The sequence below is a fragment of the Rhipicephalus microplus genome, chromosome 5 (assembly GCF_043290135.1).
Source record: "Rhipicephalus microplus isolate Deutch F79 chromosome 5, USDA_Rmic, whole genome shotgun sequence".
Lineage (NCBI taxonomy): Eukaryota > Metazoa > Arthropoda > Arachnida > Ixodida > Ixodidae > Rhipicephalus > Rhipicephalus microplus.
In genome coordinates this window covers 33,720,613-33,740,224 of record NC_134704.1, presented here as the reverse complement: position 1 = coordinate 33,740,224, position 19,612 = coordinate 33,720,613, and the positions used below count along the sequence as shown (strand labels likewise).

General features: G+C 47.0%; 1 protein-coding gene across 1 annotated transcript in view; it reads left to right on the top strand.

Moving 5' to 3' along the window:
- Positions 1-14,384, top strand: part of Tusp (WD40 superfamily protein Tusp) — a 177,216-nt gene extending 162,832 nt beyond the window's left edge. Inside the window, exons 6-16 of the mRNA XM_075894476.1 lie at positions 1,213-1,437; positions 3,984-4,302; positions 6,197-6,315; positions 7,738-8,143; positions 8,401-8,773; positions 9,559-9,574; positions 9,635-10,048; positions 10,360-10,693; positions 11,471-11,787; positions 12,315-12,512; positions 14,039-14,384. Of these exons, the coding sequence (XP_075750591.1) occupies positions 1,213-1,437; positions 3,984-4,302; positions 6,197-6,315; positions 7,738-8,143; positions 8,401-8,773; positions 9,559-9,574; positions 9,635-10,048; positions 10,360-10,693; positions 11,471-11,787; positions 12,315-12,512; positions 14,039-14,155 (2,838 nt within the window). The 3' untranslated portion in view covers positions 14,156-14,384. The remainder of the gene's footprint in view (positions 1-1,212; positions 1,438-3,983; positions 4,303-6,196; positions 6,316-7,737; positions 8,144-8,400; positions 8,774-9,558; positions 9,575-9,634; positions 10,049-10,359; positions 10,694-11,470; positions 11,788-12,314; positions 12,513-14,038) is intronic.
- Positions 14,385-19,612: the final 5,228 nt, after the last annotated feature.

Here is a 19,612-nt window from a genome sequence, read left to right as displayed (position 1 = left end):
ACTAAAGAATGCGGTGCTTTCCTGGTGTTTTGCGAAAATTAATGCTGTTAGCTCTTCTGAATCGAAAGCACTCTCAGCAAAGTAGGTAAAGTTGAGCTTTGTGACAGACATTAAATTTTAAAGTTGGTAAGTTGGGCTAGATTGTATTCAAGCATGCGCTAACGGTATATAGCGTACTGTTATACCACGTAGATGATGATCAGATGCCGGTAGAAGTAGTTACTTGTAACTAATATGCAAATGCAATGAGTGTCTCTGGTGACGAGAAGACAATAGAGAGCAGGAAGTCAAGATAAAGAAAGAACATCTGAAGCATCAGAGTGTAAGTAATATCATAAAAATATACGAAAAAAGGTAAGAACGCAGCAGAAGACTACTTAAGATTATCTTTGTCACCGGACACAAATGTTGGTCCTTTGAGAGACACTCTCTTCGTTTTTGATAGGCACTAGGATGGCTCAGTTACTGCATGCAACTTTTCTTAACTGAGTTCTATTCGACATTGTAACATGCACGCAATAATTACAGGAATGGTCGTTGGGCAGAAGTTTCTGCGGCCAACGTTTCGACAAGTTGTCTTGTCAAATACACCCAGGAATATACCATAGATCTGCCTACTTGTTTTGTCCTGCTATCTGAGCAGGCCTGAAGCACATTATGCGGCATTGGGAAGACTACTACCGTACGCGTAGCCTTTCTGGAGCTTTAGTACTCAGAGGCAACATTATTGAATATCCGTCTGTGAAACCCTGTACTTTCTGTCTCTCTCTCTCTCTCTCTCTCTCTCTCTCTCTCTCTGTGTGTGTGTGTGTGTGTGTGTGTGTGTGTGTGTGTGTGTGTGTGTGTGTGTGTGTGTGTGTGTGTGTGTGTGTGTGTGTGTGTGTGTGTGTGTGCGTCCCTCATTTTGCCCCACGTTAAGGGTAGCAAACTGCACAAACTCTAGGTAATCACCCTTCCTTCCTTATCTCCTATCTCCCTCTCTCCACGTTGCCGGAAACTGTGCGAGGCTGCCATGCGCAGCTACATTCCCAAATTTCAGTAGGCTATTTTGAGGTGGTAGAGGAGGCCTAACGCAAGTAGCATAATCTCCTTCTCCTTTTTTCTCGCGATCACGTTTCCTCTTAAATGACATAAATAAAGATGTTTCTCTTTATTTAAACATAGCGAAAACAAAATGCCCTAATAACCTGTTACACCTACGGGTTCGCGCAGAGTCCAGTGACGGCGCTGACGTGGGGCCACAACGACAAGCGGCTATTCGTGGCCACGGGTAGCGTCATTCACATCGGCTGGGTGACGAGGCGCATGGCCTCGCTGCAACTGCTGTCCCGGTTAACGCTGCACCGGGCACTCAGGGACGAGGCGGCCGTGCACACGCTCCCTCTGCCTCGCAGGATGCGCGCCCTGGTGGCCAACCTCTTCGGGCAAACCGTCAAGGTGCGTCTTGACGCTGCTGCGTAGCAACAAATATTACCTAATTCATTCGTTATATCCCCCGCCACGGTGGTCTAGTGGCTAAGGTACTCGGCTGCTGACCCGCAGGTCGCGGGTTCGAATCCCGGCTGCGGCGGCTGCATTTCCGATGGAGGCGGAAATGTTGTAGGCCCGTGTGCTCAGATTTGGGTGCACGTTAAAGAACCCCAGGTGGTCGAAATTTCCGGAGCCCTCCACTACGGCGTCTCTCATAATCATATGGTGGTTTTGGGACGTTAAACCCCATATATCAATCAATCATTCGTTATATCGGAATTTAAATTACGTTGAAGGTGAAGCAGAAGTTACCCAGTATAGATACTCCAGGTTGTGTGTCAGTTCCCACGGATGGAGTTTTTTTTGTGCAATTTTATTCATTTCGAGTAATAATTTCTTCGCTACACTTTGAAGAAATTATTTCTCCTATGTCATCCTTGACATAAGTGATTGTTAATTCATTGTACACGGCATCCCGTGTAGCTGCCGCTAGGAAGCGGAAAGTTCTACGAATGCTTCTTGGAATCGGCAAGACGCTACCGTATCGAAAAAACTCAACCCCTTCCTTGTCTGTGTTCAATGCTGTGAAAAGAATAAAACTTATTTAGAGCGTCTCAAATTTTAAAAGTAACCCCATTGTGCAGTAAAACACTTGTGATTGGAAGTCTGCGTGATTGTGCATCATTGAAATTTAAAAAGTTCAATTTCTTTTTCTTCAGTGGGTCTTGTTTGTGTTCAAAGTTGGTACCCAATGTCGTCAAACGTGGTGTTTTTTTGAAAAGGTATTACAAGTTCTCACCCAACTTCGCCCCACACATCTTCTTATAATGTGCACGTGGCTTATATCTTATAATTTATTTTTAACCCCGAACTTAATTTCATGCTACGTACAGCCACTGCCTAGTCTCTTGACTCACGAAATTCAGTTTCGTCTCGATTAATGTCAGTTGGCAGAGCACCAATTAAGTAATTTACTAGTCCGATAGAGGGGTCCTCGGTTAATTAATTAACCGGGTATTCGTTTTTTCCCCATCAGCATCTACTATTCCTCACGCTATCAATCCGAGTTTGTTAGAGCCCATTCTGGCTGGCCCAAAGAGCTCTGCGGGTTGCCATCTTTACGGCGACCCAGCGATCGTAACCGCTACGGCATACTATACGGGAGCTCCGAAGGAAAACGACCGTACCACACAAAAAGTGAAAGGGGTTGCTGGAAGAGGAAGGAATGGGATCGACCAAGTCGCGGAGATAAGGCGAAGGAGAACGAGAGGATGCTTGCTTCTCGCGCTTCGTTTGCGAGTTATGAGTTCAGCGCATCCGGCAAAGGCGGGTCCCTTCCCTTTAGTACGCACATGCGGATCGTCGTAAAAGGGGATAACCGTTCTCCCAATCCTTGCGCAAGCATAGAGAGACTAACAGCCTGTAGACCCGGTGCTTCTTTCCAGACTACGTGTGAGTGAGTGTCTGGGTGCTCGCGGCACTGCCGTGCGAAAGACGGGGACGAGTGAGTGCGTTGGTCAGCGTCTGTGCGTTTGTGGCAGCAGTGGAGACAGGGGGGATGCTGTCCAGCGCCCATCAAACAGTCCAGTCTTATAAGGTTCACGCAAGGCGGGCACGTACGTCTACGAACAGTGAGAAAAAATCTGGCTCGTAAGCTTAGCTCCGTACGAAGACGGAATAGACGAGGCCACGCGTAAGGGAAACACGCACATCTCCATTACCAAAATGCGTACTTAGTGCGTCTAAGGTTGAAGTGTAATGGCGACGGTTAGGTGTGCATGACCACGGGCCATCTTTCATTTGCGTAACTGTTTTTTTTCGGTGTCAGCACTCATGAGGAGCTGGCATCCACTACACGACGACTCTGGTTTATTGGCTAAGCAGATGATGACAAAATGATAACTCATCGCTGGAGGTAGCCTGTTACAAAAGCTACTTGAGGGATATGGCAGGGTTTTTTTTTTACATCCATTGCTTCATTCCTCACACTCAAACAAAAAATCGAGTGTTTAGGGAGTATTTCTGCCACGCATTAATAATCGTCATCTATTTCGCGTACTTTCCTCGTGGTTCCGGTAACTTGCGGTCACGAAATTGGCGCACCTTATCAATGTAACATAGCACTCTTGATAGAAAAATGGGGAGCACTGGGTCTTCAAAAAAGGAAACGCGAGCAAATCAGATGACGTTGATTGTTGCGTGGCAGAACGACTACCCAAATACTCTTTTTTTTTCTTCTTATTCAGCAGCAGAAGTCGCAAATAAAAGTTGCGAAGAGAGGTCTCAATTAAGTATACAGACCTAAAAGCATCATCTTTAGATAACAAACCCAGATAGAACGACGAAGAAATGAGGAATAGACACACAGAGCACATTCCTAAAGGTATTCTTTTTGTGCGTAACATAAATCACACAACGTCAGGTTGTGAACGTTTAAAGGAATTCGGCGTCGTAGCTTTAATGCACAGGTGGTCCTGCAGTCGTAGCATCTCTCGCGCATTGCCTCTGCGCAGTGCTATCTGCCGGAGGCGCACCAGCTGCGGGAGTTTGTGTCCCGCCCGCACCACGTGCGCCTGCACTGCACCATGGTGCGCCACGACACCGAAGACCTGGTTTCGGGCAGCGCCACTTACACCCTGTTCCTCGAGTACCTGGGCGGCCTGGTGCCGCTACTGAAGGGCAAGCGCGCCTCCAAGCTGCGTCCCGAGTTCGTCATCTTCGACCCCGAGCAGCCGGCCGGGCAGGCCGGCGGTGTCCTCCAGGGGTCGTCCTATGGCCGCAATTCACCCGGTGCCGACTTGGGCACAATGTCTACTACTTTGAGGGATGCCAGTGAGTATGTCGCTTCGTTATTGCAGCAGTAGCAGTGTAGAAATGTGCGAAGACGAAGTTATGGGCCATGAGTCTAACTCTCTAATGGTCAAAGTTTGCGCCCAGAATCACAATGACCTTCGAGGAAGAGCTTAAGCGCTGTTCGAAATTGTGCGTATGTATGTATGTATGTATGTATGTATGTATGTATGTATGTATGTATGTATGTATGTATGTATGTATGTATGTATGTATGTATGTATGTATGTATGTATGTATGTATGTATGTGTGTGTGTGTGTGTGTGTGTGTGTGTGTGTGTGTGTGTGTGTGTGTGTGTGTGTGTGTGTGTGTGTGTGTGTGTGTGTGTGTGTGTGTGTGTGTGTGTGTGTGTGTGTGTGTGTGTGTGTGTGTGTGTGCGTGCGTGCGTGCGTGCGTGCGTGCGTGCGTGCGTGCGTGCGTGTGTGCGTGCGTGTGTGTGTGTGTGTGTGTGTATGTGTGTGTGTGTGTGTGTGTGTGTGTGTGTGTGTGTGTGTGTGTGTGTGTGTGTGTGTGTGCGTGTGTGCGTGTGCGTGTGTGTGCGGGCAGTGGCGCCTTTGTACGTCGTAAATACCATCTGCTAAGCCTCACCTCGGTACGGTGATGACAATTTGCAAACATCTGATACTCTTCAGGCAGCTACCAAAGTCGTTTCATTGCTTCTGCCCTAGCGAAACTCGCAGTCCAATGAACGGAACGAGGTTGACAGCAAGGGGAAGTTCGACAACCATAATGCAGCATCGCAGCAATGACTGCGATTTGAACCAGCAGTGCCCTTTTTATTGCAGTTGCAGAACTGGGCATGCTGCTCATAAAAAAGGCATACTTGCCCTCTTATGAGGGCGTTAATTAAGCATTCGATGCTCGTAGCATCGCATTCATGCCAGCAACAAAACACCCCTCAGGGTTGTTTTCCTGCTCGAAGTGCTTATAGGCTCCGCCGTGGTGGTCTAGTGGCTAAGGTACTCGGCTGCTGACCCGCAGGTCGCGGGATTGAATCCCGGCTGTGGCGGCTGCATTTCCGATGGAGGCGGAAATGTTGTAGGCCCGTGTGCTCAGATTTGGGTGCACGTTAAAGAACCCCAGGTGGTCAAAATTTCCGTAGGCTTCCACTACGGCGTCTCTCATAACCATATTGTGGTTTTGGAACGTTAAACCTTACATATCAATATATCAATCGAAGTGCTTATAGTCTGCGCTAACGATGCTGTAGCTGGAACAGAACTATACCACTTAGCCATTGTAACACTCTTTTAATGTACAACAGCCTACCATACTGAGTGGTAACAGCAGTGCCCTGGCGTGTGTGGTACCTTACAAAGATATGGAAATATAAGTTTTCCCGAACATAGCCTCGCACGAACCATTACTCAATTGGACTGTGCACCTCTTTATCTAAACAACTGCGGCGTGGGGATGTGTCCAGGCACACATGTGGAAGCACCCGTCTTTCGAAAGTCCTAATTCTCAAGGAACTTCATGAAGTTTCATGCATTGAACTCCATTTACGAGGGTTTGCTTCTAATAACGAGCAATAGAAGTGCGTGCAGCTTTTACCTTGTTGTGGAAATCATTGGCAAATAAGAGACCAAGTTCCTTAGACATTCCTTCCTTAACTCGTGATGAAACGTAGCTCTCATATCCACGTAAAAAAGCTATGAGGCCTCGTTGATGTTACTTCATGAGTGTTCGTGTGGCTAACTGGCGTTTTAAAAGACGAGTTGAAAAAAAAAAAAACACTTGGTTAGTCTTTTCCCGCTTGTCCATCCGTCAGCTCTTGGCACGGTCATCATGTGTGGTGTCCACAATTCCACGTCGTGTAACGTAGTTTGACGATGAATGACGTTTTCTTTTTCTGTCTTTTTTTTCTCTCGCAGCAGTTGGCGTTGCCTTGGCGTCCGACAGTGATGCAGACGAAGGCTGCACCTCCTCTCCAGGCCGCCGCCGAAGGGCCGCGCGCAACGCGGCTGCAGCAGACACAGCACTCGCGGGTGACGTACGTGTCTTCCCTATTGGATATTATATATATACCATGAACAGTCCACATAGTAGTGGGGACGAGATCCAAGAGCTATTCTCGTGCACTGGTACATATTCGGCACAGCATGCGTGCCCGTGATCACATGAACCGAGTTTGTGAAGTTGGCTTCTTCGTAGTATTATGTTTAACAAGGAGAAGCACGCTTCTCAGTTCTGGTTGATTGCACAGACAAGCTACTGCATGACAGCTTCGTGTAAGTGGAGGCTTTCTGAACGCGTTTACGAACACACATCCTGTACTAAACGAGAGCTATTAATGACGCTGTTCGTTCGTCGTACCTGTATGACTACGCGTCACGTGCCTAAATAATTATTGGTTGTTTTGACTGAATAACATCAGAGAGGCAGGGAGAAGTAAGCAAAAGCAAGCAAGTTAACCAGATGCTCGTAGGGTTTTCTACCCTGCACTGGAGGAAGGAATAAACGGGTGAAAAGGAAGACAGAAGAAAAGAGAGGGATGGGAAGGATCTAGCACACACTTTGGGAGAGTACGTCAGGTCTACAGGCCGTCTCATAAATCTGTTAACATTAAATTCTGTGCCTTCTAAACACATATACATTCACGGTCCTACAATCTTGGCTTATACGCCGTATCACGTATAATGCCATACAATGTTGGCTACCCTCGGCTTTGGTGTGTCGTAGTCTGTCACAATCATTGTATATTCGCATACATATAGACAGCGAGTTTTTGTTGGTATGAGCGAGCCTATGTTTGTACATACTCACCACTTCTGAACGCATCAAGTACAACCTAGGTTGTTGTTTTTATCTACAGACTCATTTATACGAACTTCCAATAACCACTTTCCGTCTTATAATCTTATGATTTATAGTACTACTAGATTCGCACTGAACAATAGTTTTTCTTTACAAAAAATTCGTGCTAATTACGGTAAGCAAACTGTCACATTCACTTCAATTACACTTTAGAACACTCTTCTACTCATCATGAAAATAAGATTATTACACCATTTTAAGCAAGAGCTAAAAAGATACTGACTTCGCATTGAATAACCAGTAGTAGTGTGTTTTGTTTGATATATTGTACGCTTTGTTCAGTGTAACATTAATGAAGGTTTTCAAGCTGTTGTACGCTTGCTTTTTGTATTATTTTTGTCTTACAGTGTTTCAGCATTTTGTTAAAACCATTCTTTTTTCACGTTATCACTCGTTTATTGTTCTTTTATTATTCCACCTTTTGCTACAATATTCGTCTTTGTACTGGAGGTCCCGATGCAGTCTCTTCACTACGGTATTTCCTTCCGTGTAATAATGTATGTAACTTTACCAACTTTTGACAATAAGTTATGACCCCGATTCTGAGGGCATTTCGTTAAGCTTCAATTATTGAACGACGTGTTCAACGCTCGTGCAGGGCATCTCGCTGGCGTCGTCCCGCGGCGGTTGCGTCGGCGCAGCGCGCCGCGAGCTCCTCTACACGGACGAGCTCCCGGAGCGCGAGAAGATCGTGGCTGTGACGTCCAACCTCTGGGGCACCAAGTTCAAGGTGCTGGGCCTGGCCCGCTGGCTGCCGGCCACGCTTGGCACGGTCACGTACCGCACCAGCCTGCTGCACCTGCAGCCGCGCCAGATGACGCTGCTCATCAAGGAGTTGCAGGGCCCGCAGCCGCCGGCCGCCTCTTCATCCTCCTCTTCTTCCTCCTCACGCTCACTCGTTCTCCACAACGGCACCACCGTGATGGTAGCCGGCTCGCCCGTGGGCACTGCGGCGCAGGCGGGGGGCGCCAGCTTCTCGGAGGACGAAGACGATGACATGTGTGGTGCGTAGAGAAAGACAGTCATTTCAGGCTCTTTCCGAGGCGAACATTAGAGTCAATGCCTCATTGTTTGTGTGAACTGTATATAGAACAACAGAGCGTTGCTGGCTGTAGCAACTCCCGGGACTCGCTTCTGGATTGACAGTTGGCATTTCCCAGAGCATGTTCATGGAGTCAAAACAGTGTATAAAGAACTGATACCATCGGACACCCATAGGACACGGATAAACAAATTCCTTTGCTTTCGTGCCCGCGCGCAGACCCAGTGGCGAGTGAGGAGACCGCGGCGCCGATCGCCCCGATGACACCCAAGAAGAAGTGCGGCATGGGCCGATCTCCGGGCCTCCCGGATCCCGAAACCGGCGTGCTGCCCGGTGACGGGGAGCAGATCGAGACGGGCTGCGCCAATGGCGGCTGCGGCAACGAGGAGTACCTGATGCTCGAGACGACAGCCGCGGCCGGCGTGCAGCGGCTCACGCTGCGCCAGGCTGGCCACAGCCGGTCGCAGGGCACCACCATGTCGCTGCCCGCCGCCGACGCCCTGCCAGGAACCTCCTCGTCCGCCGGCCAAGACGAAGCCACATCGCCGTCCAAGAGGCCACACGCCGAAGTCAGGCCCGAGTCCAGGCCTGGGTGAGCAGAGAGATCAGTTGCTTGAAAAGTCCATGAGCATTTCATAAACAGCGTGGAAGGGACATGAAAAATAAGGGACTTACGATTTCGTCCTGGTCCCTTCATTTTTTGCGTTGTTTCTGCGTTGTGTCCCTTCACTTGCTTTTTGTATCCCTAAACAGCGCACTTGCCTTTGTGCGCTGTTTGTGCAATCCAGTCGTACCATTTAGCCTGGCGCACACCTCTCGTCAGTGAGGAAGCATTCTCAGGTTTGAAGACCACGTACCTGGTTCTCGGCGTGAAACAGTGCTTGTACGGCGTATACTTCGCTGCCTCAGATTAAATAGATTCTGTTATTATCCGTGCGTCTTCTATATTATATGCGGTGAAAGGGATCCGTTGTCGTTGAATAAAGCCACGAAATCTTTATTGAGATGCTTGAAGGAGACCGGAATTTATGAGCGTCTGTAAACAAACAGCTCCAGTTCGTGTTGTGTGCATTGACAGTAACCGTTACCTTACTTTGTTTTTGTTTTTTACTTGCTATTTCTTCTCTACTGTGTCTATTATTCTCCCTTTCCGCCACCCAACGTATAAGGTAGCTAACTATGCCAAAACTTGGTTAACCTTTTCGCCCTTCCTCTTTATGTGCATTTTTTCTTTCTTCCCTGTAGCTCTCAACATTGGTCTATTAGAGTCGATTTTCTGGGTGTTTATAAAGTTGAAATTTCAACACGTCCTACGAGGCCCGAACGTTTTCCGCGGGTGCGTGGGTAATGCAATTATGCTGCTTTTTTTCTTTACAGGCTACGGCGTGGTGGCGTGGCGTCGCGCAGCCGGCTGTCCCCCGAGCTGTCCCCGGAGGGCGAAGCGCCCCTGTAGGGGGAGTCGGCCCCCCACAGGTCCGGCGCTGCCCCCGGGACAGCAGGAGGCGTCCGGCACCTGCTGGACCCGGTGCCCCGCTGGGCGGACAAGGCCGCCGAGCTCAAGTACATCGACGACGAGCAGCCCGACGAAGGCGTCGTCGGCGACGTGGCCTCGGTGCTGCTGCTCAGCCACCATCGGAACCGCAGCAGCATCGGGCCGCCCAACGCCGACTTCTTGGTCGGCGACCCGCGAAGCCGTGCTTGCGATGCCCGCCGGCTGACGCTCAGATCAGGCTCGTCCGTGCCGCAGCAGCAGACGCAACAACAGCAGCACAACACGCACGGGCTTTCGCAGGCTTCTTCCTCCTGCGCCACCTCGAGGAGCTGCGATGACGCCGCCGAAGTGGCACGAGCGCTCCTCGCCGAAAAGGTATATAAAACAATCTTTCTCGCTAGGCTTCATTTCTAACTTTGGTTAAAGACCTGAAGGTACAAAGCGGTGATGGCTGCCAGAAGAGAACTCCGAATCTCTTCATATTTTTATTTCTATGTTCATCTAACCCTTGCGGTAGCGATTATACGGACATTCTAGGAGAGTTCCGCCGATGGTGTCAGCGCCGTCGTGCTGTTCTGTGTATATATTCTTTCAACTCTCCCCATCTCTTTCTCCTTCTGGTGTCGAGTACATCAAATCACTTGACTTTCCACGTGCGATGTCCGCGCGCTGACTTGTTCTTACAGCTGCTGTACAGACACACCGAGGAGCCCGCCTGCGTGTGCGAGGCATCGCAGAGCTCCTCGCCGGCGACCGCTCGCAAGCTGCGGTTCGCCGAAGAGAACCCCTTCGTGTGCACCACCGGCTCGGCGGACTGCGGCGGCGCCTCGCTGGCCGTCCACGCGGCGGGCAGCTCGCGCGGCACCGCGCCGGGCAACTCGCCGTCTCCGCAACCGACGCTGTGCAGCGGTGCCTCCGAGGACGAAGGAAACCGGACGACGAGCCGCGAGAGCACGCCATCGGCAAGCCCGTGCCGGCAGCCCCGACGACACCGGGGTTCGCTACCGATACCCTGCGCAGGTATTCAGAAAGTGATTTCTTTGAATAAGTGCATAAATAAAGCACCGCTTGGCAGACATTGATGAAACGGCGAAGGTGTTAGCATGCAGCAGAATTGAATTAAGTGGAACAACTTGGTTTATTGAAGTGGAATGAAACTGGAATCAAGCAGGAAGAGTGATAGTTGTGGCAGTGGGCTCAGTGGGGAGTTGCGGAAGTGACGCCACGTTCTGTGACGTCATGGTGTAGTAATATATTGACGTCATCATAATTTTATGCATCCCGTATTGACGCCGGTGTTAACACTATCTATCTATCTATCTATCTATCTATCTATCTATCTATCTATCTATCTATCTATCTATCTGTCTGTCTGTCTGTCTGTCTGTCTGTCTGTCTGTCTGTCTGTGTCTGTCTGTCTGTCTGTCTGTCTGTCTGTCTGTCTGTCTGTCTGTCTGTCTGTGTCTGTCTGTCTGTCTGTCTGTCTGTCTGTCTGTCTGTCTGTCTGTCTGTCTGTCTGTCTGTCTGTCTGTCTGTGTCTGTCTGTGTCTGTCTGTGTCTGTCTCTGTCTGTCTGTCTGTCTGTCTCTCTGTCTGTCTGTGTCTGTCTGTGTCTGTCTGTCTGTCTGTCTGTCTGTCTGTCTGTCTGTCTGTGTCTGTCTGTCTGTCTGTCTGTCTGTGTCTGTCTGTCTGTGTCTGTCTGCCTATCTATCTATCTATCTATCTATCTATCTATCTATCTATCTATCTATCTATCTATCTATCTATCTATCTATCTAATTTATGTCTCTCTCGCCAGCCGGGGGTGGTTCGTCAACGCCGGGGCTGGGCGCCGTCGGCGCGGGCGACGAGAGTGGTGGCTCGGCACCGCCATCGCCGGCGCTGAGCCGCAGTATCCCGTCGTCGCCGGTGTCCGGCCGCAAGAGTAGGCAACAACAGCTTCGCACGCTGCTCTATAGCCCGCTGCTCCTGCGCAAAGTGCGCGGAGGCCGCGGGCAGCGTGGCGGAGCCGTCCTCGACAGCTCGGACGAAGAAGGCGGCCAGAGCGGCGAAGAGGTACTCTCGGACGGCTTCCGTGACCTCGAGAGCATGCAGAAGGCGCACATACGAAAGAAGGTGCGTGGGAAAAATAGCACAGAAGCCCCCTATTGAGAAACGGTCACAGTTTACTACAATATTTGGCAGTGAACTGTGCGGCTTTGATCGTTCGTTCATCACGAGAATGAAGGGTAGTACACAGATTGGTCTATTATTTGAGTTTCCGACTTTCAATATACTTGAACGTGGTTTATTGTTGTGGTTTGCCCTTTGTTCGAATATTATAATGGCGCACTGTGAATTCCGTATGCCGATATGAATAGGTAAGCATAAAAGGGTCAAAACGGCGAAGTGGGACTGTTGAACGTTCGCTGAACTTCGCGAACTTCGCCTTACGACAAAGTGTCTGCACGTCACACGACGCCAAACAGAGCCGAGAAAACGAGTCTTCGGGTAACTTATACATTATACCCGTTGTGGTCATACTGTCTGAAGCATCATGCATTAGTGCTCCCTCAGGTGCGCTAATGCCATATTTCCATATAGTGTATTACTAGAAAATTCAAAGTTCTTTTAATGGTACGGTGCCTCCCTCTGGTGTGCAGTTAAAGAAGCGCCACGGCAAGGTGCACCAACAGGAGATGCTGCCGCCCAGCAAGCCACCGCCCATGTACCGCGAGTTTGTGCTGCACAACAAGGCACCCCTGTGGAACGAAGTGAGCCAGGTCTACCAGCTGGACTTTGGCGGTCGCGTCACGCAAGAGTCGGCCAAGAACTTCCAGATCGAGTTTAAAGGAAACCAGGTACCTGATTTTGTGATGTGGTGATTCATATTGAAAAAGACGTTGCATGTTATAACACGTTGTACGTGTTTTGGCCTTTGTTTTTGTTTGCTTTAGCGATGCTTCAGCTTAATTTGAAGGTTGCCTACTGGAAGAAATATAGAGGTGCCGAAGCCTACAATCACTGGTTTACCGTCTTGCTTCGGTAAACCAGTGACGGAACATCTTATACAGCGTAGTATAAGCTGTTTTTTCCCACCAGCGGCTTTTGTAAAATATCGGTCCAGTGAGGATCGTCATAAGGTTGCGTGAACACGCAAATACACGGAGATGTGCAACACAGACATGTGTATACATTCCTTTGTATTTGTGTTTTCGCCTTACACTAATGTTTAGCAAACACCAAGGAGCTGAACAAGAAATCCTCGTTCAACGCTGAATTTCTTACTACGTCCTTATTTCTCTAAGCATGCACTTATGTAATATAATGCTCTCCACCCCTCTATTCCTCACCTATTTATTTTTGACACCTGCCTTTGTCTCTGCTCTCCTTTTTTTCCCTCTTTTCTTTTTCATAGTGCAGATTAACAAAAAGAAGAGTAATTTTGGCTAATCTCTCTGTCTTTCCCCCACTTGTACTCAAATCTATCTCTTAGCATGCGACAAATCTTTCCTTTCTCGATTACGACGTCTTACTTCCTCTTCATCATTATTTTTAAACCCTAAAGCCATTACATAATCGGGGTGAGATATAAATTTTATAATAACATGTCCATATACAAATTCGTTGCTTCAAGAATAGCACTCAAGGTTACAGCAGACAGTGTTGAACAGAAAAAAAAATAACTATATTGGGAAAGTGTAAGTATTCCACGTGGTTGGTTTCAAGACGCGAACACGGGTCTGTTCGAGTATTGTTCGCTCGAAAGGTTACGCCCCACTTAATTACCTAGTCGCTATTGTTGTGAGTATTTCTCCTACAATGATTGTACATGCAATTAGAACATGACCTGTGATGTAGTATCTGAAATATCAGAAACGTGGATGTTGCATCATCACAGTCCTGCGAAGTGCTTTTAATTTCTTCTCTCTTTAACAAATTTTTGTGTTCCTAACATATACAGTAACGGATTTTAAGTTGAGAAAAAAATATTTTGAGGCTTGGTCGTATAAATGCTCTTGGTGCATCTGCTATTGAAATATGTTCAAATTTGACTGTTCCTTCATGAATACAAGACTTTCTTTTTCTTCGTCCACTTTTGAAGGAGGCTTTATTCTAAACCCTAGAAGTGATATTTTATAACTTTTTAACATCGGTGTTCACGGCATCGTTAGCTAACCAAGACAAGACATAGATTTTGAATAGCTTTTCGTGTAAAAGTTTTTTATTTGGTTTGTTTATTTGTTAACATTTAAAGTTCCATTACTTATCGTGTATCTTAGCATGATCTGTTTTGTCACAAATCAAGAAATCATTTCTCTTTGTTGTCCTCTAAAGCTATTTCTTCGCAGCACGGAGACGCCCTGTTTCGATTCCTCCTGCGCAGGTGATGCAGTTCGGCCGCATCGACGGCAACGCCTACACCCTCGATTTCCAGTACCCGTTCAGTGCCCTCCAAGCATTCTCCGTCGCTCTCGCCAACGTAACGCAGCGACTGAAATGACACGCTGCGCTCTTCAAGAGGGACCGTTGAACACGCTCACAGTGCTCTCTCCGCATCTCTTTCTGTCTTTCTCGCTCTCCGCGCGAGTACGATCTGCGCGCTCCTCTCCGCGTGATTTGGAGACTTAAGAAGAGAGAGAGAGAGAAGAAAAAAAAATACCGCGCAGAAAGCTCAACTCGGCGCTGGGCGACATGATGGTGGAAGGACAACGAAGAAAAGGCCAGAACAGGAGAGCGGCGGCGGCTTGAAATGGAACCACTACACTGAAAGTTGAATGCGAGGATTCGAGGCATGGGTTTGCACTGCCGTGTTCCAGTGTGCGAGAGCAATGTTCCCGCTTCTTGGTGTAGTGGATGACCAGGCCGCGCGGGGTAGGTGCGAACGTTAGTTTGCGAGAGTAGTGTATCCGGAGCTTCCAGCAGAACGAATGATTCCTTTCTATCTTTTTTTATTTACTCTTTTCTCTCTCTTTTTTTTATGACACGGCCAAACGATGAGCCAATTATTTTTGTTCCAGTCATTCGTTACCCCATTCTGCTGCTGAGTTTTCCGGCAGAAGGAGTCCTTCGCGCATTTTCTTATCTTAGAGGTTTATGTTTCCACATATACAAGTTCTGTACAAACTATACGCGCTGAAGTATATCTTGTAGTCAACGCACCCGCGAAAAAAAAATACAGAGCATGTTCTGAATTGATCTTAAAAAAAAACAACAAAGTACGCCGAAATTAACTGACCATTGTGCAGTGGATGTGCTGAACGTCAGCGAAGTTTAACGCGTTGGCTGGGATATGTCCCCAAGCGTGGAGTTGTGGTGCTCAAATATTCTCACGAAAAAATCTACTCATTAGCTATGACGCGTGGAAGCCTAGGAGAAAGGGGAGATGAAGGTATTGACAGGCAACATTTTAGTCGTTATCGTTAGTCTTGAAATGAATAGAAACGCTGTAAAGGACTATTTTGTTTTACTTAAGTGGCGAGAAATGGGCATTGGGTGACAGCCTTATTCAATATTTTTTTTCATGCGTCCTGTCGCAGCTACAATCACTTTTTTTACGCTAGCCCCGCCTCTGTAGAAACCTTAAGAACATGGTTATTGTAATCAAAATAGGGTTCAAAATTTAAAGCCAAAGAACAATGCTTCGCCGTGTTCGTTATTGGCGTAGTATCCACTTACGTGGTCGTCGCTTGTATAGATCGAAGTGTTGTACAGTTTCTCGATTTGGATAAATTTTCAAGCCCAGATTAGAGAGTATTTTGAATGACTTGCTTGGAGCAGACACTGCATATTGCAAGAAAAACTTTCGGCGCTCTACTCGTGCATCGAAAAACGTCTTTAATTGTCTTGCGCATGAGCATTATATTAACAGCTCTCACGTCTATCCTATAGAAAACGAGCAGACATTTTGCAAGCTGCTCAAATGCAGAAAATTATTCACTCTGCCCTAGTTTATGTGAAAGATATATATCTACAGACATAACGCCTACCGCAGGCTCTACAACATGTTGAGTATCGGCAAACATCATGAAACACATGAACATATTCGTGGTCTTTGAGGATCTTTTTGCAATGGCAACATATATTGAATCAATCGGCAGTAGCGTGAAGCCCTACAAAAATACTGTCCAAGCCTTCACTCGCTGTAAAGCTTCAATGATTATGCCATGGTTAAGCGACATCAATATAGATGCGAAGAAAGTCATTAGTGCCGCTGTGAACGTCGTAGCGATTCGCTGTATGTGATTCGTCAGTAAGTTGCATGATCTGTGTTCCAAACTTAAACCTTCGCATCGTTATTCATATGCAGTGTAACCACTGGTTAAATCAACTAAGCACCTTGACGCCACGTATGCTTAGGAAATAAACGCCATAACGAGCATATCAGAGCTCTAGTTTACGTTATATTGTTAGTTGTGCTCGCAACCTCAAGCTACAGCTATATGTTCTCGTTGGCGGCCGATAAAAAGTGGAAACTAATAATCACAACCAATAAACAAGGCGTCGCGCGTTATGGGCGCACGTGAACGTCTTTGCGGAATGCTTGCACGTTTGGTAGTTCTAATCGTTTTGCTTTTTAGCTACGCTAATACCACGCCCACCAAGGGCATAAGCTAACGAGCCCAATCTAAAGAGCCGGTCTGTTGATTCAGGCAAAAGCTCGTGACGTCATGACAGTTTCTTTTAATAGGCTTAGTCAAAGTGAGCTGCTTTTGAAGCAGCCATGCGCCGATTTCGTTTCTTCCTTCCTGGAATATTCCTTGTTGCTCCATTTCCCACCGGTTAAGAACTCCACAGGATGCGTTTATCTCGACTGCTAGCGCTGGCTATAGAAGCAATTTACCGAAAGATGTGTGCTTGCTAACAAGTAAGACGGGTGCAGTCAGTCAGTCAGGTCAGTCAGTCAAGAACTTCAATAAATGGTCCTGAAGAGTTTAAGCCGCCAGGGTGTCCACAAGGGACATTCTAGCAGCCGCTACTGTAGGCGACGCCCATGGTGGCTTTCCGCCAGTTCTTGGGTCCTCTGGACTGCCTTTCGTTGGTTTCTGAGACTGGGGCTCCTGAGTGCCTCCTCCCAGTCGGACTCACTTGTGCAGGTAAAATTCACTTTTCCAGCCTTTTCGTGTATCAGCTCGCTGATTGACAATAATTAAATGTTGCCTATCTAGTAGGACGAGGACGATAGAAGATATGGAAGGAGTAGGCGGTTATCCAGTTCACAGACCGACTGGAGGCCCAGTATTTATAAGACGGGGCAACAGAAGTAAGAGAATAGAAAAGAAACGCTACGCAAAAAGGAAAGTGAAAAAACGGAAAATAAAGACACTGCTTAGAGTCTGTCTAGTCCGTCTGTAACACCAGTTTTCTACAAAAAGCTTAATGATTCCTCAAACGCAAGACGTCCCAGTAAACACCTCCTTAAAAAGGGCTAATGCAGGAAACAGTAACATCCTTTGATTCGTAATTTCAGTGGAATGCATGCACGCTGTGTTCTTTGAAAGAATGATGATGTGCATATACTTTTTTTAAGCATGCACAACTTTGTAAGCAACGGCTGTACAGGGCCTTATGCGTTACAGTAAAAGCTGTGGGCGTCGTCATAGTTATTGACTATGTAGATCATATTTTCGTTGAACGTTTTTCATGTTGTAGACCTACCCAGTACAGCTTCACAAAAAGATGTAAGCAACATAGGAGCAGACGAAGCAGCTGGTCAAGTGAGTGTCCAATGATCAAGTTTAGCCACTTACCTTTTGCCGCAAAGCCTGGGCACAAACGTTTCGGATAACGGTGTCAACAAGAACGGGTTCCAGCTTCTAGCGTGCGTACTCATACTCATACTCTATACATAATAATAAGCCTGCATGCGTGCGTGCATATGTGAGCGAAGAGGCATTCTAATGTGTTTGTAAAGGCAACCACGCTCTCGCTTTTTACTCGACAGAGATGAATGAAAAAGTGTAAAGCAAGAATCTTTTTTTTGCTATGTTTTTAACAGCTTGTTGCTATTGCGAAGTTAAGAAGATGATGAAGGAAGCTCGCAGCTTTTTTTAGCTTCGAAGCTTTCCGTGCTTTAACGTAGTGTTGGTGTTTCACTCGATGGGCACGTTGTGCTTGTCGCCCTGTTTCTTTACCGCGGGAATCGTGCAATGATCAGTGTACATATACCTGTGCGCGCTCATTGGAGCGTGAGGAACGTTCGCATATTTTCTCTCCCGTCATCTTCAAAATGGTGCAATCACCTCACCCGGCCGTTGCCACTGTCTTCACGCCACATTGTTGGTTTGTTCCATTGTTTGTGTGGCTGCTGCCGCTGCTCGCTTGTTTTGTTTGTGCACACTTTTTTGCCAGAAACATCTACATCTATGCGCGATTGAATGTGTGTTTGTGTGTGTGGGACAGTTTTGTGCGTGGATCTCCATAGGATTGACGCGGTCTTCGATTGCCACATCCGTTTGCACACATGTATGACGTGTAAAACTACGAAAAGCAGCTGTATCTACTTTCTCAGATGTTTACCCGGCCCCCGTTCCTATCCAAAGCAAGCAACACTTCACTATTCACTTTTCAAAGCCTATAAGAGCATTTCAACAAAGCCGTAAGCTAGCGCACGCCATATTGTATCTGCGCATAATAACTTTATTCCAACCGCTCCGCTCTTTCATTATACTACATTACCTATTTATGACGTATACCCGCGTTCAACTTACGCATGCTTCGTGTTCTCATTTAAACGCTTTCATGAACCGTTCCCTCCTCTATGCGTGACGTCACACCACCATGGTGAACGTCTCGTTACAACGACGGGCATGCTGCGTATATGTTTTGGAACAAAGAGACGTGAAAATACCGCTGACGTGTTGTATTTGTGCTGACACGTCCTCTTCCGGCTGACCTGACCGCTTATATGGAAAGTTGATCATTGAAGAATGTGGTGCAATGTGCTGCGAATGAGCAAAACTTCCGTACGACTATTTGTAGGCGAGATCACAAACAATGGCGTGATCACAAAAAGGAGATTCTAGACAGCCTGTTCTGTCGCAGCACACGTAATCCTACGCGAACACTCTGCAAAAGAAAAAAAACTCGTAGCTGTGAGAAACGATTGACGAAGCTATTGTTGCACTTGAGGTGAACGGGGCATTAGGTCAACACCCCCAGTATTAACACTTGCGATGAATTTTTAGCGCATTTTCATACCGCGGGGAACAGTTCAATCAAACCTTCATAAAAGCTGGTGCATATAACGGTTCATGTAAATGCTTACAATATATATAAAATGTTTGCATGTACCGAATGTTTAAAGTACTCCTCTAACTGGTATAAGCTCTTACGGTTGAAAACGGCATGTCATGCATACAAATTTGGACTGTCACAAGAGTAACTAAGAAACTAAGAATTCATTCTGAACATAGGATCACAGCCTGCTTTTAAGCTGAATTTATTAATCCTGGCTTGAACACAAACAATGTTTCGTAATATTTGATACGAAAAGGACACAGAATAAAAGGGTAAAAACCAATTGGCTAGTGCGTATCATTAACATCTGTTCTGCAAGCACTAATAAGCCACGACTCTTTTTCTTTTCTCGCTTCACAGCGCAAACAGGTTAACGTTAGCGTTTAACACTGTTACGAAGCTCACATTTATTCACCAACGGAACATAGATACTTCTAGAATGTCACCAAAAATATTTTTTGGTGCCTTCTGAAACACAAAAACGCAGCTCGAATCGTATTGCCAATAAAGCCCCAATTTTGAAGCCTGTAGTAGCTGTATGACGCTTGTCGCACACTGTAGTAATTAAAAGGCAGTAGTAAGAGTATACGTGTCACATGTCTCTCACCAAATTATAAAAAAATAAACAAAGAGAAAGCCGTTGCGCAGCCTCCTCGACATTGTCGTGATTCTCTGGAAAACGTCAGCGTATACAAAGCGTGAACTTTTGACTGAAGGGGCG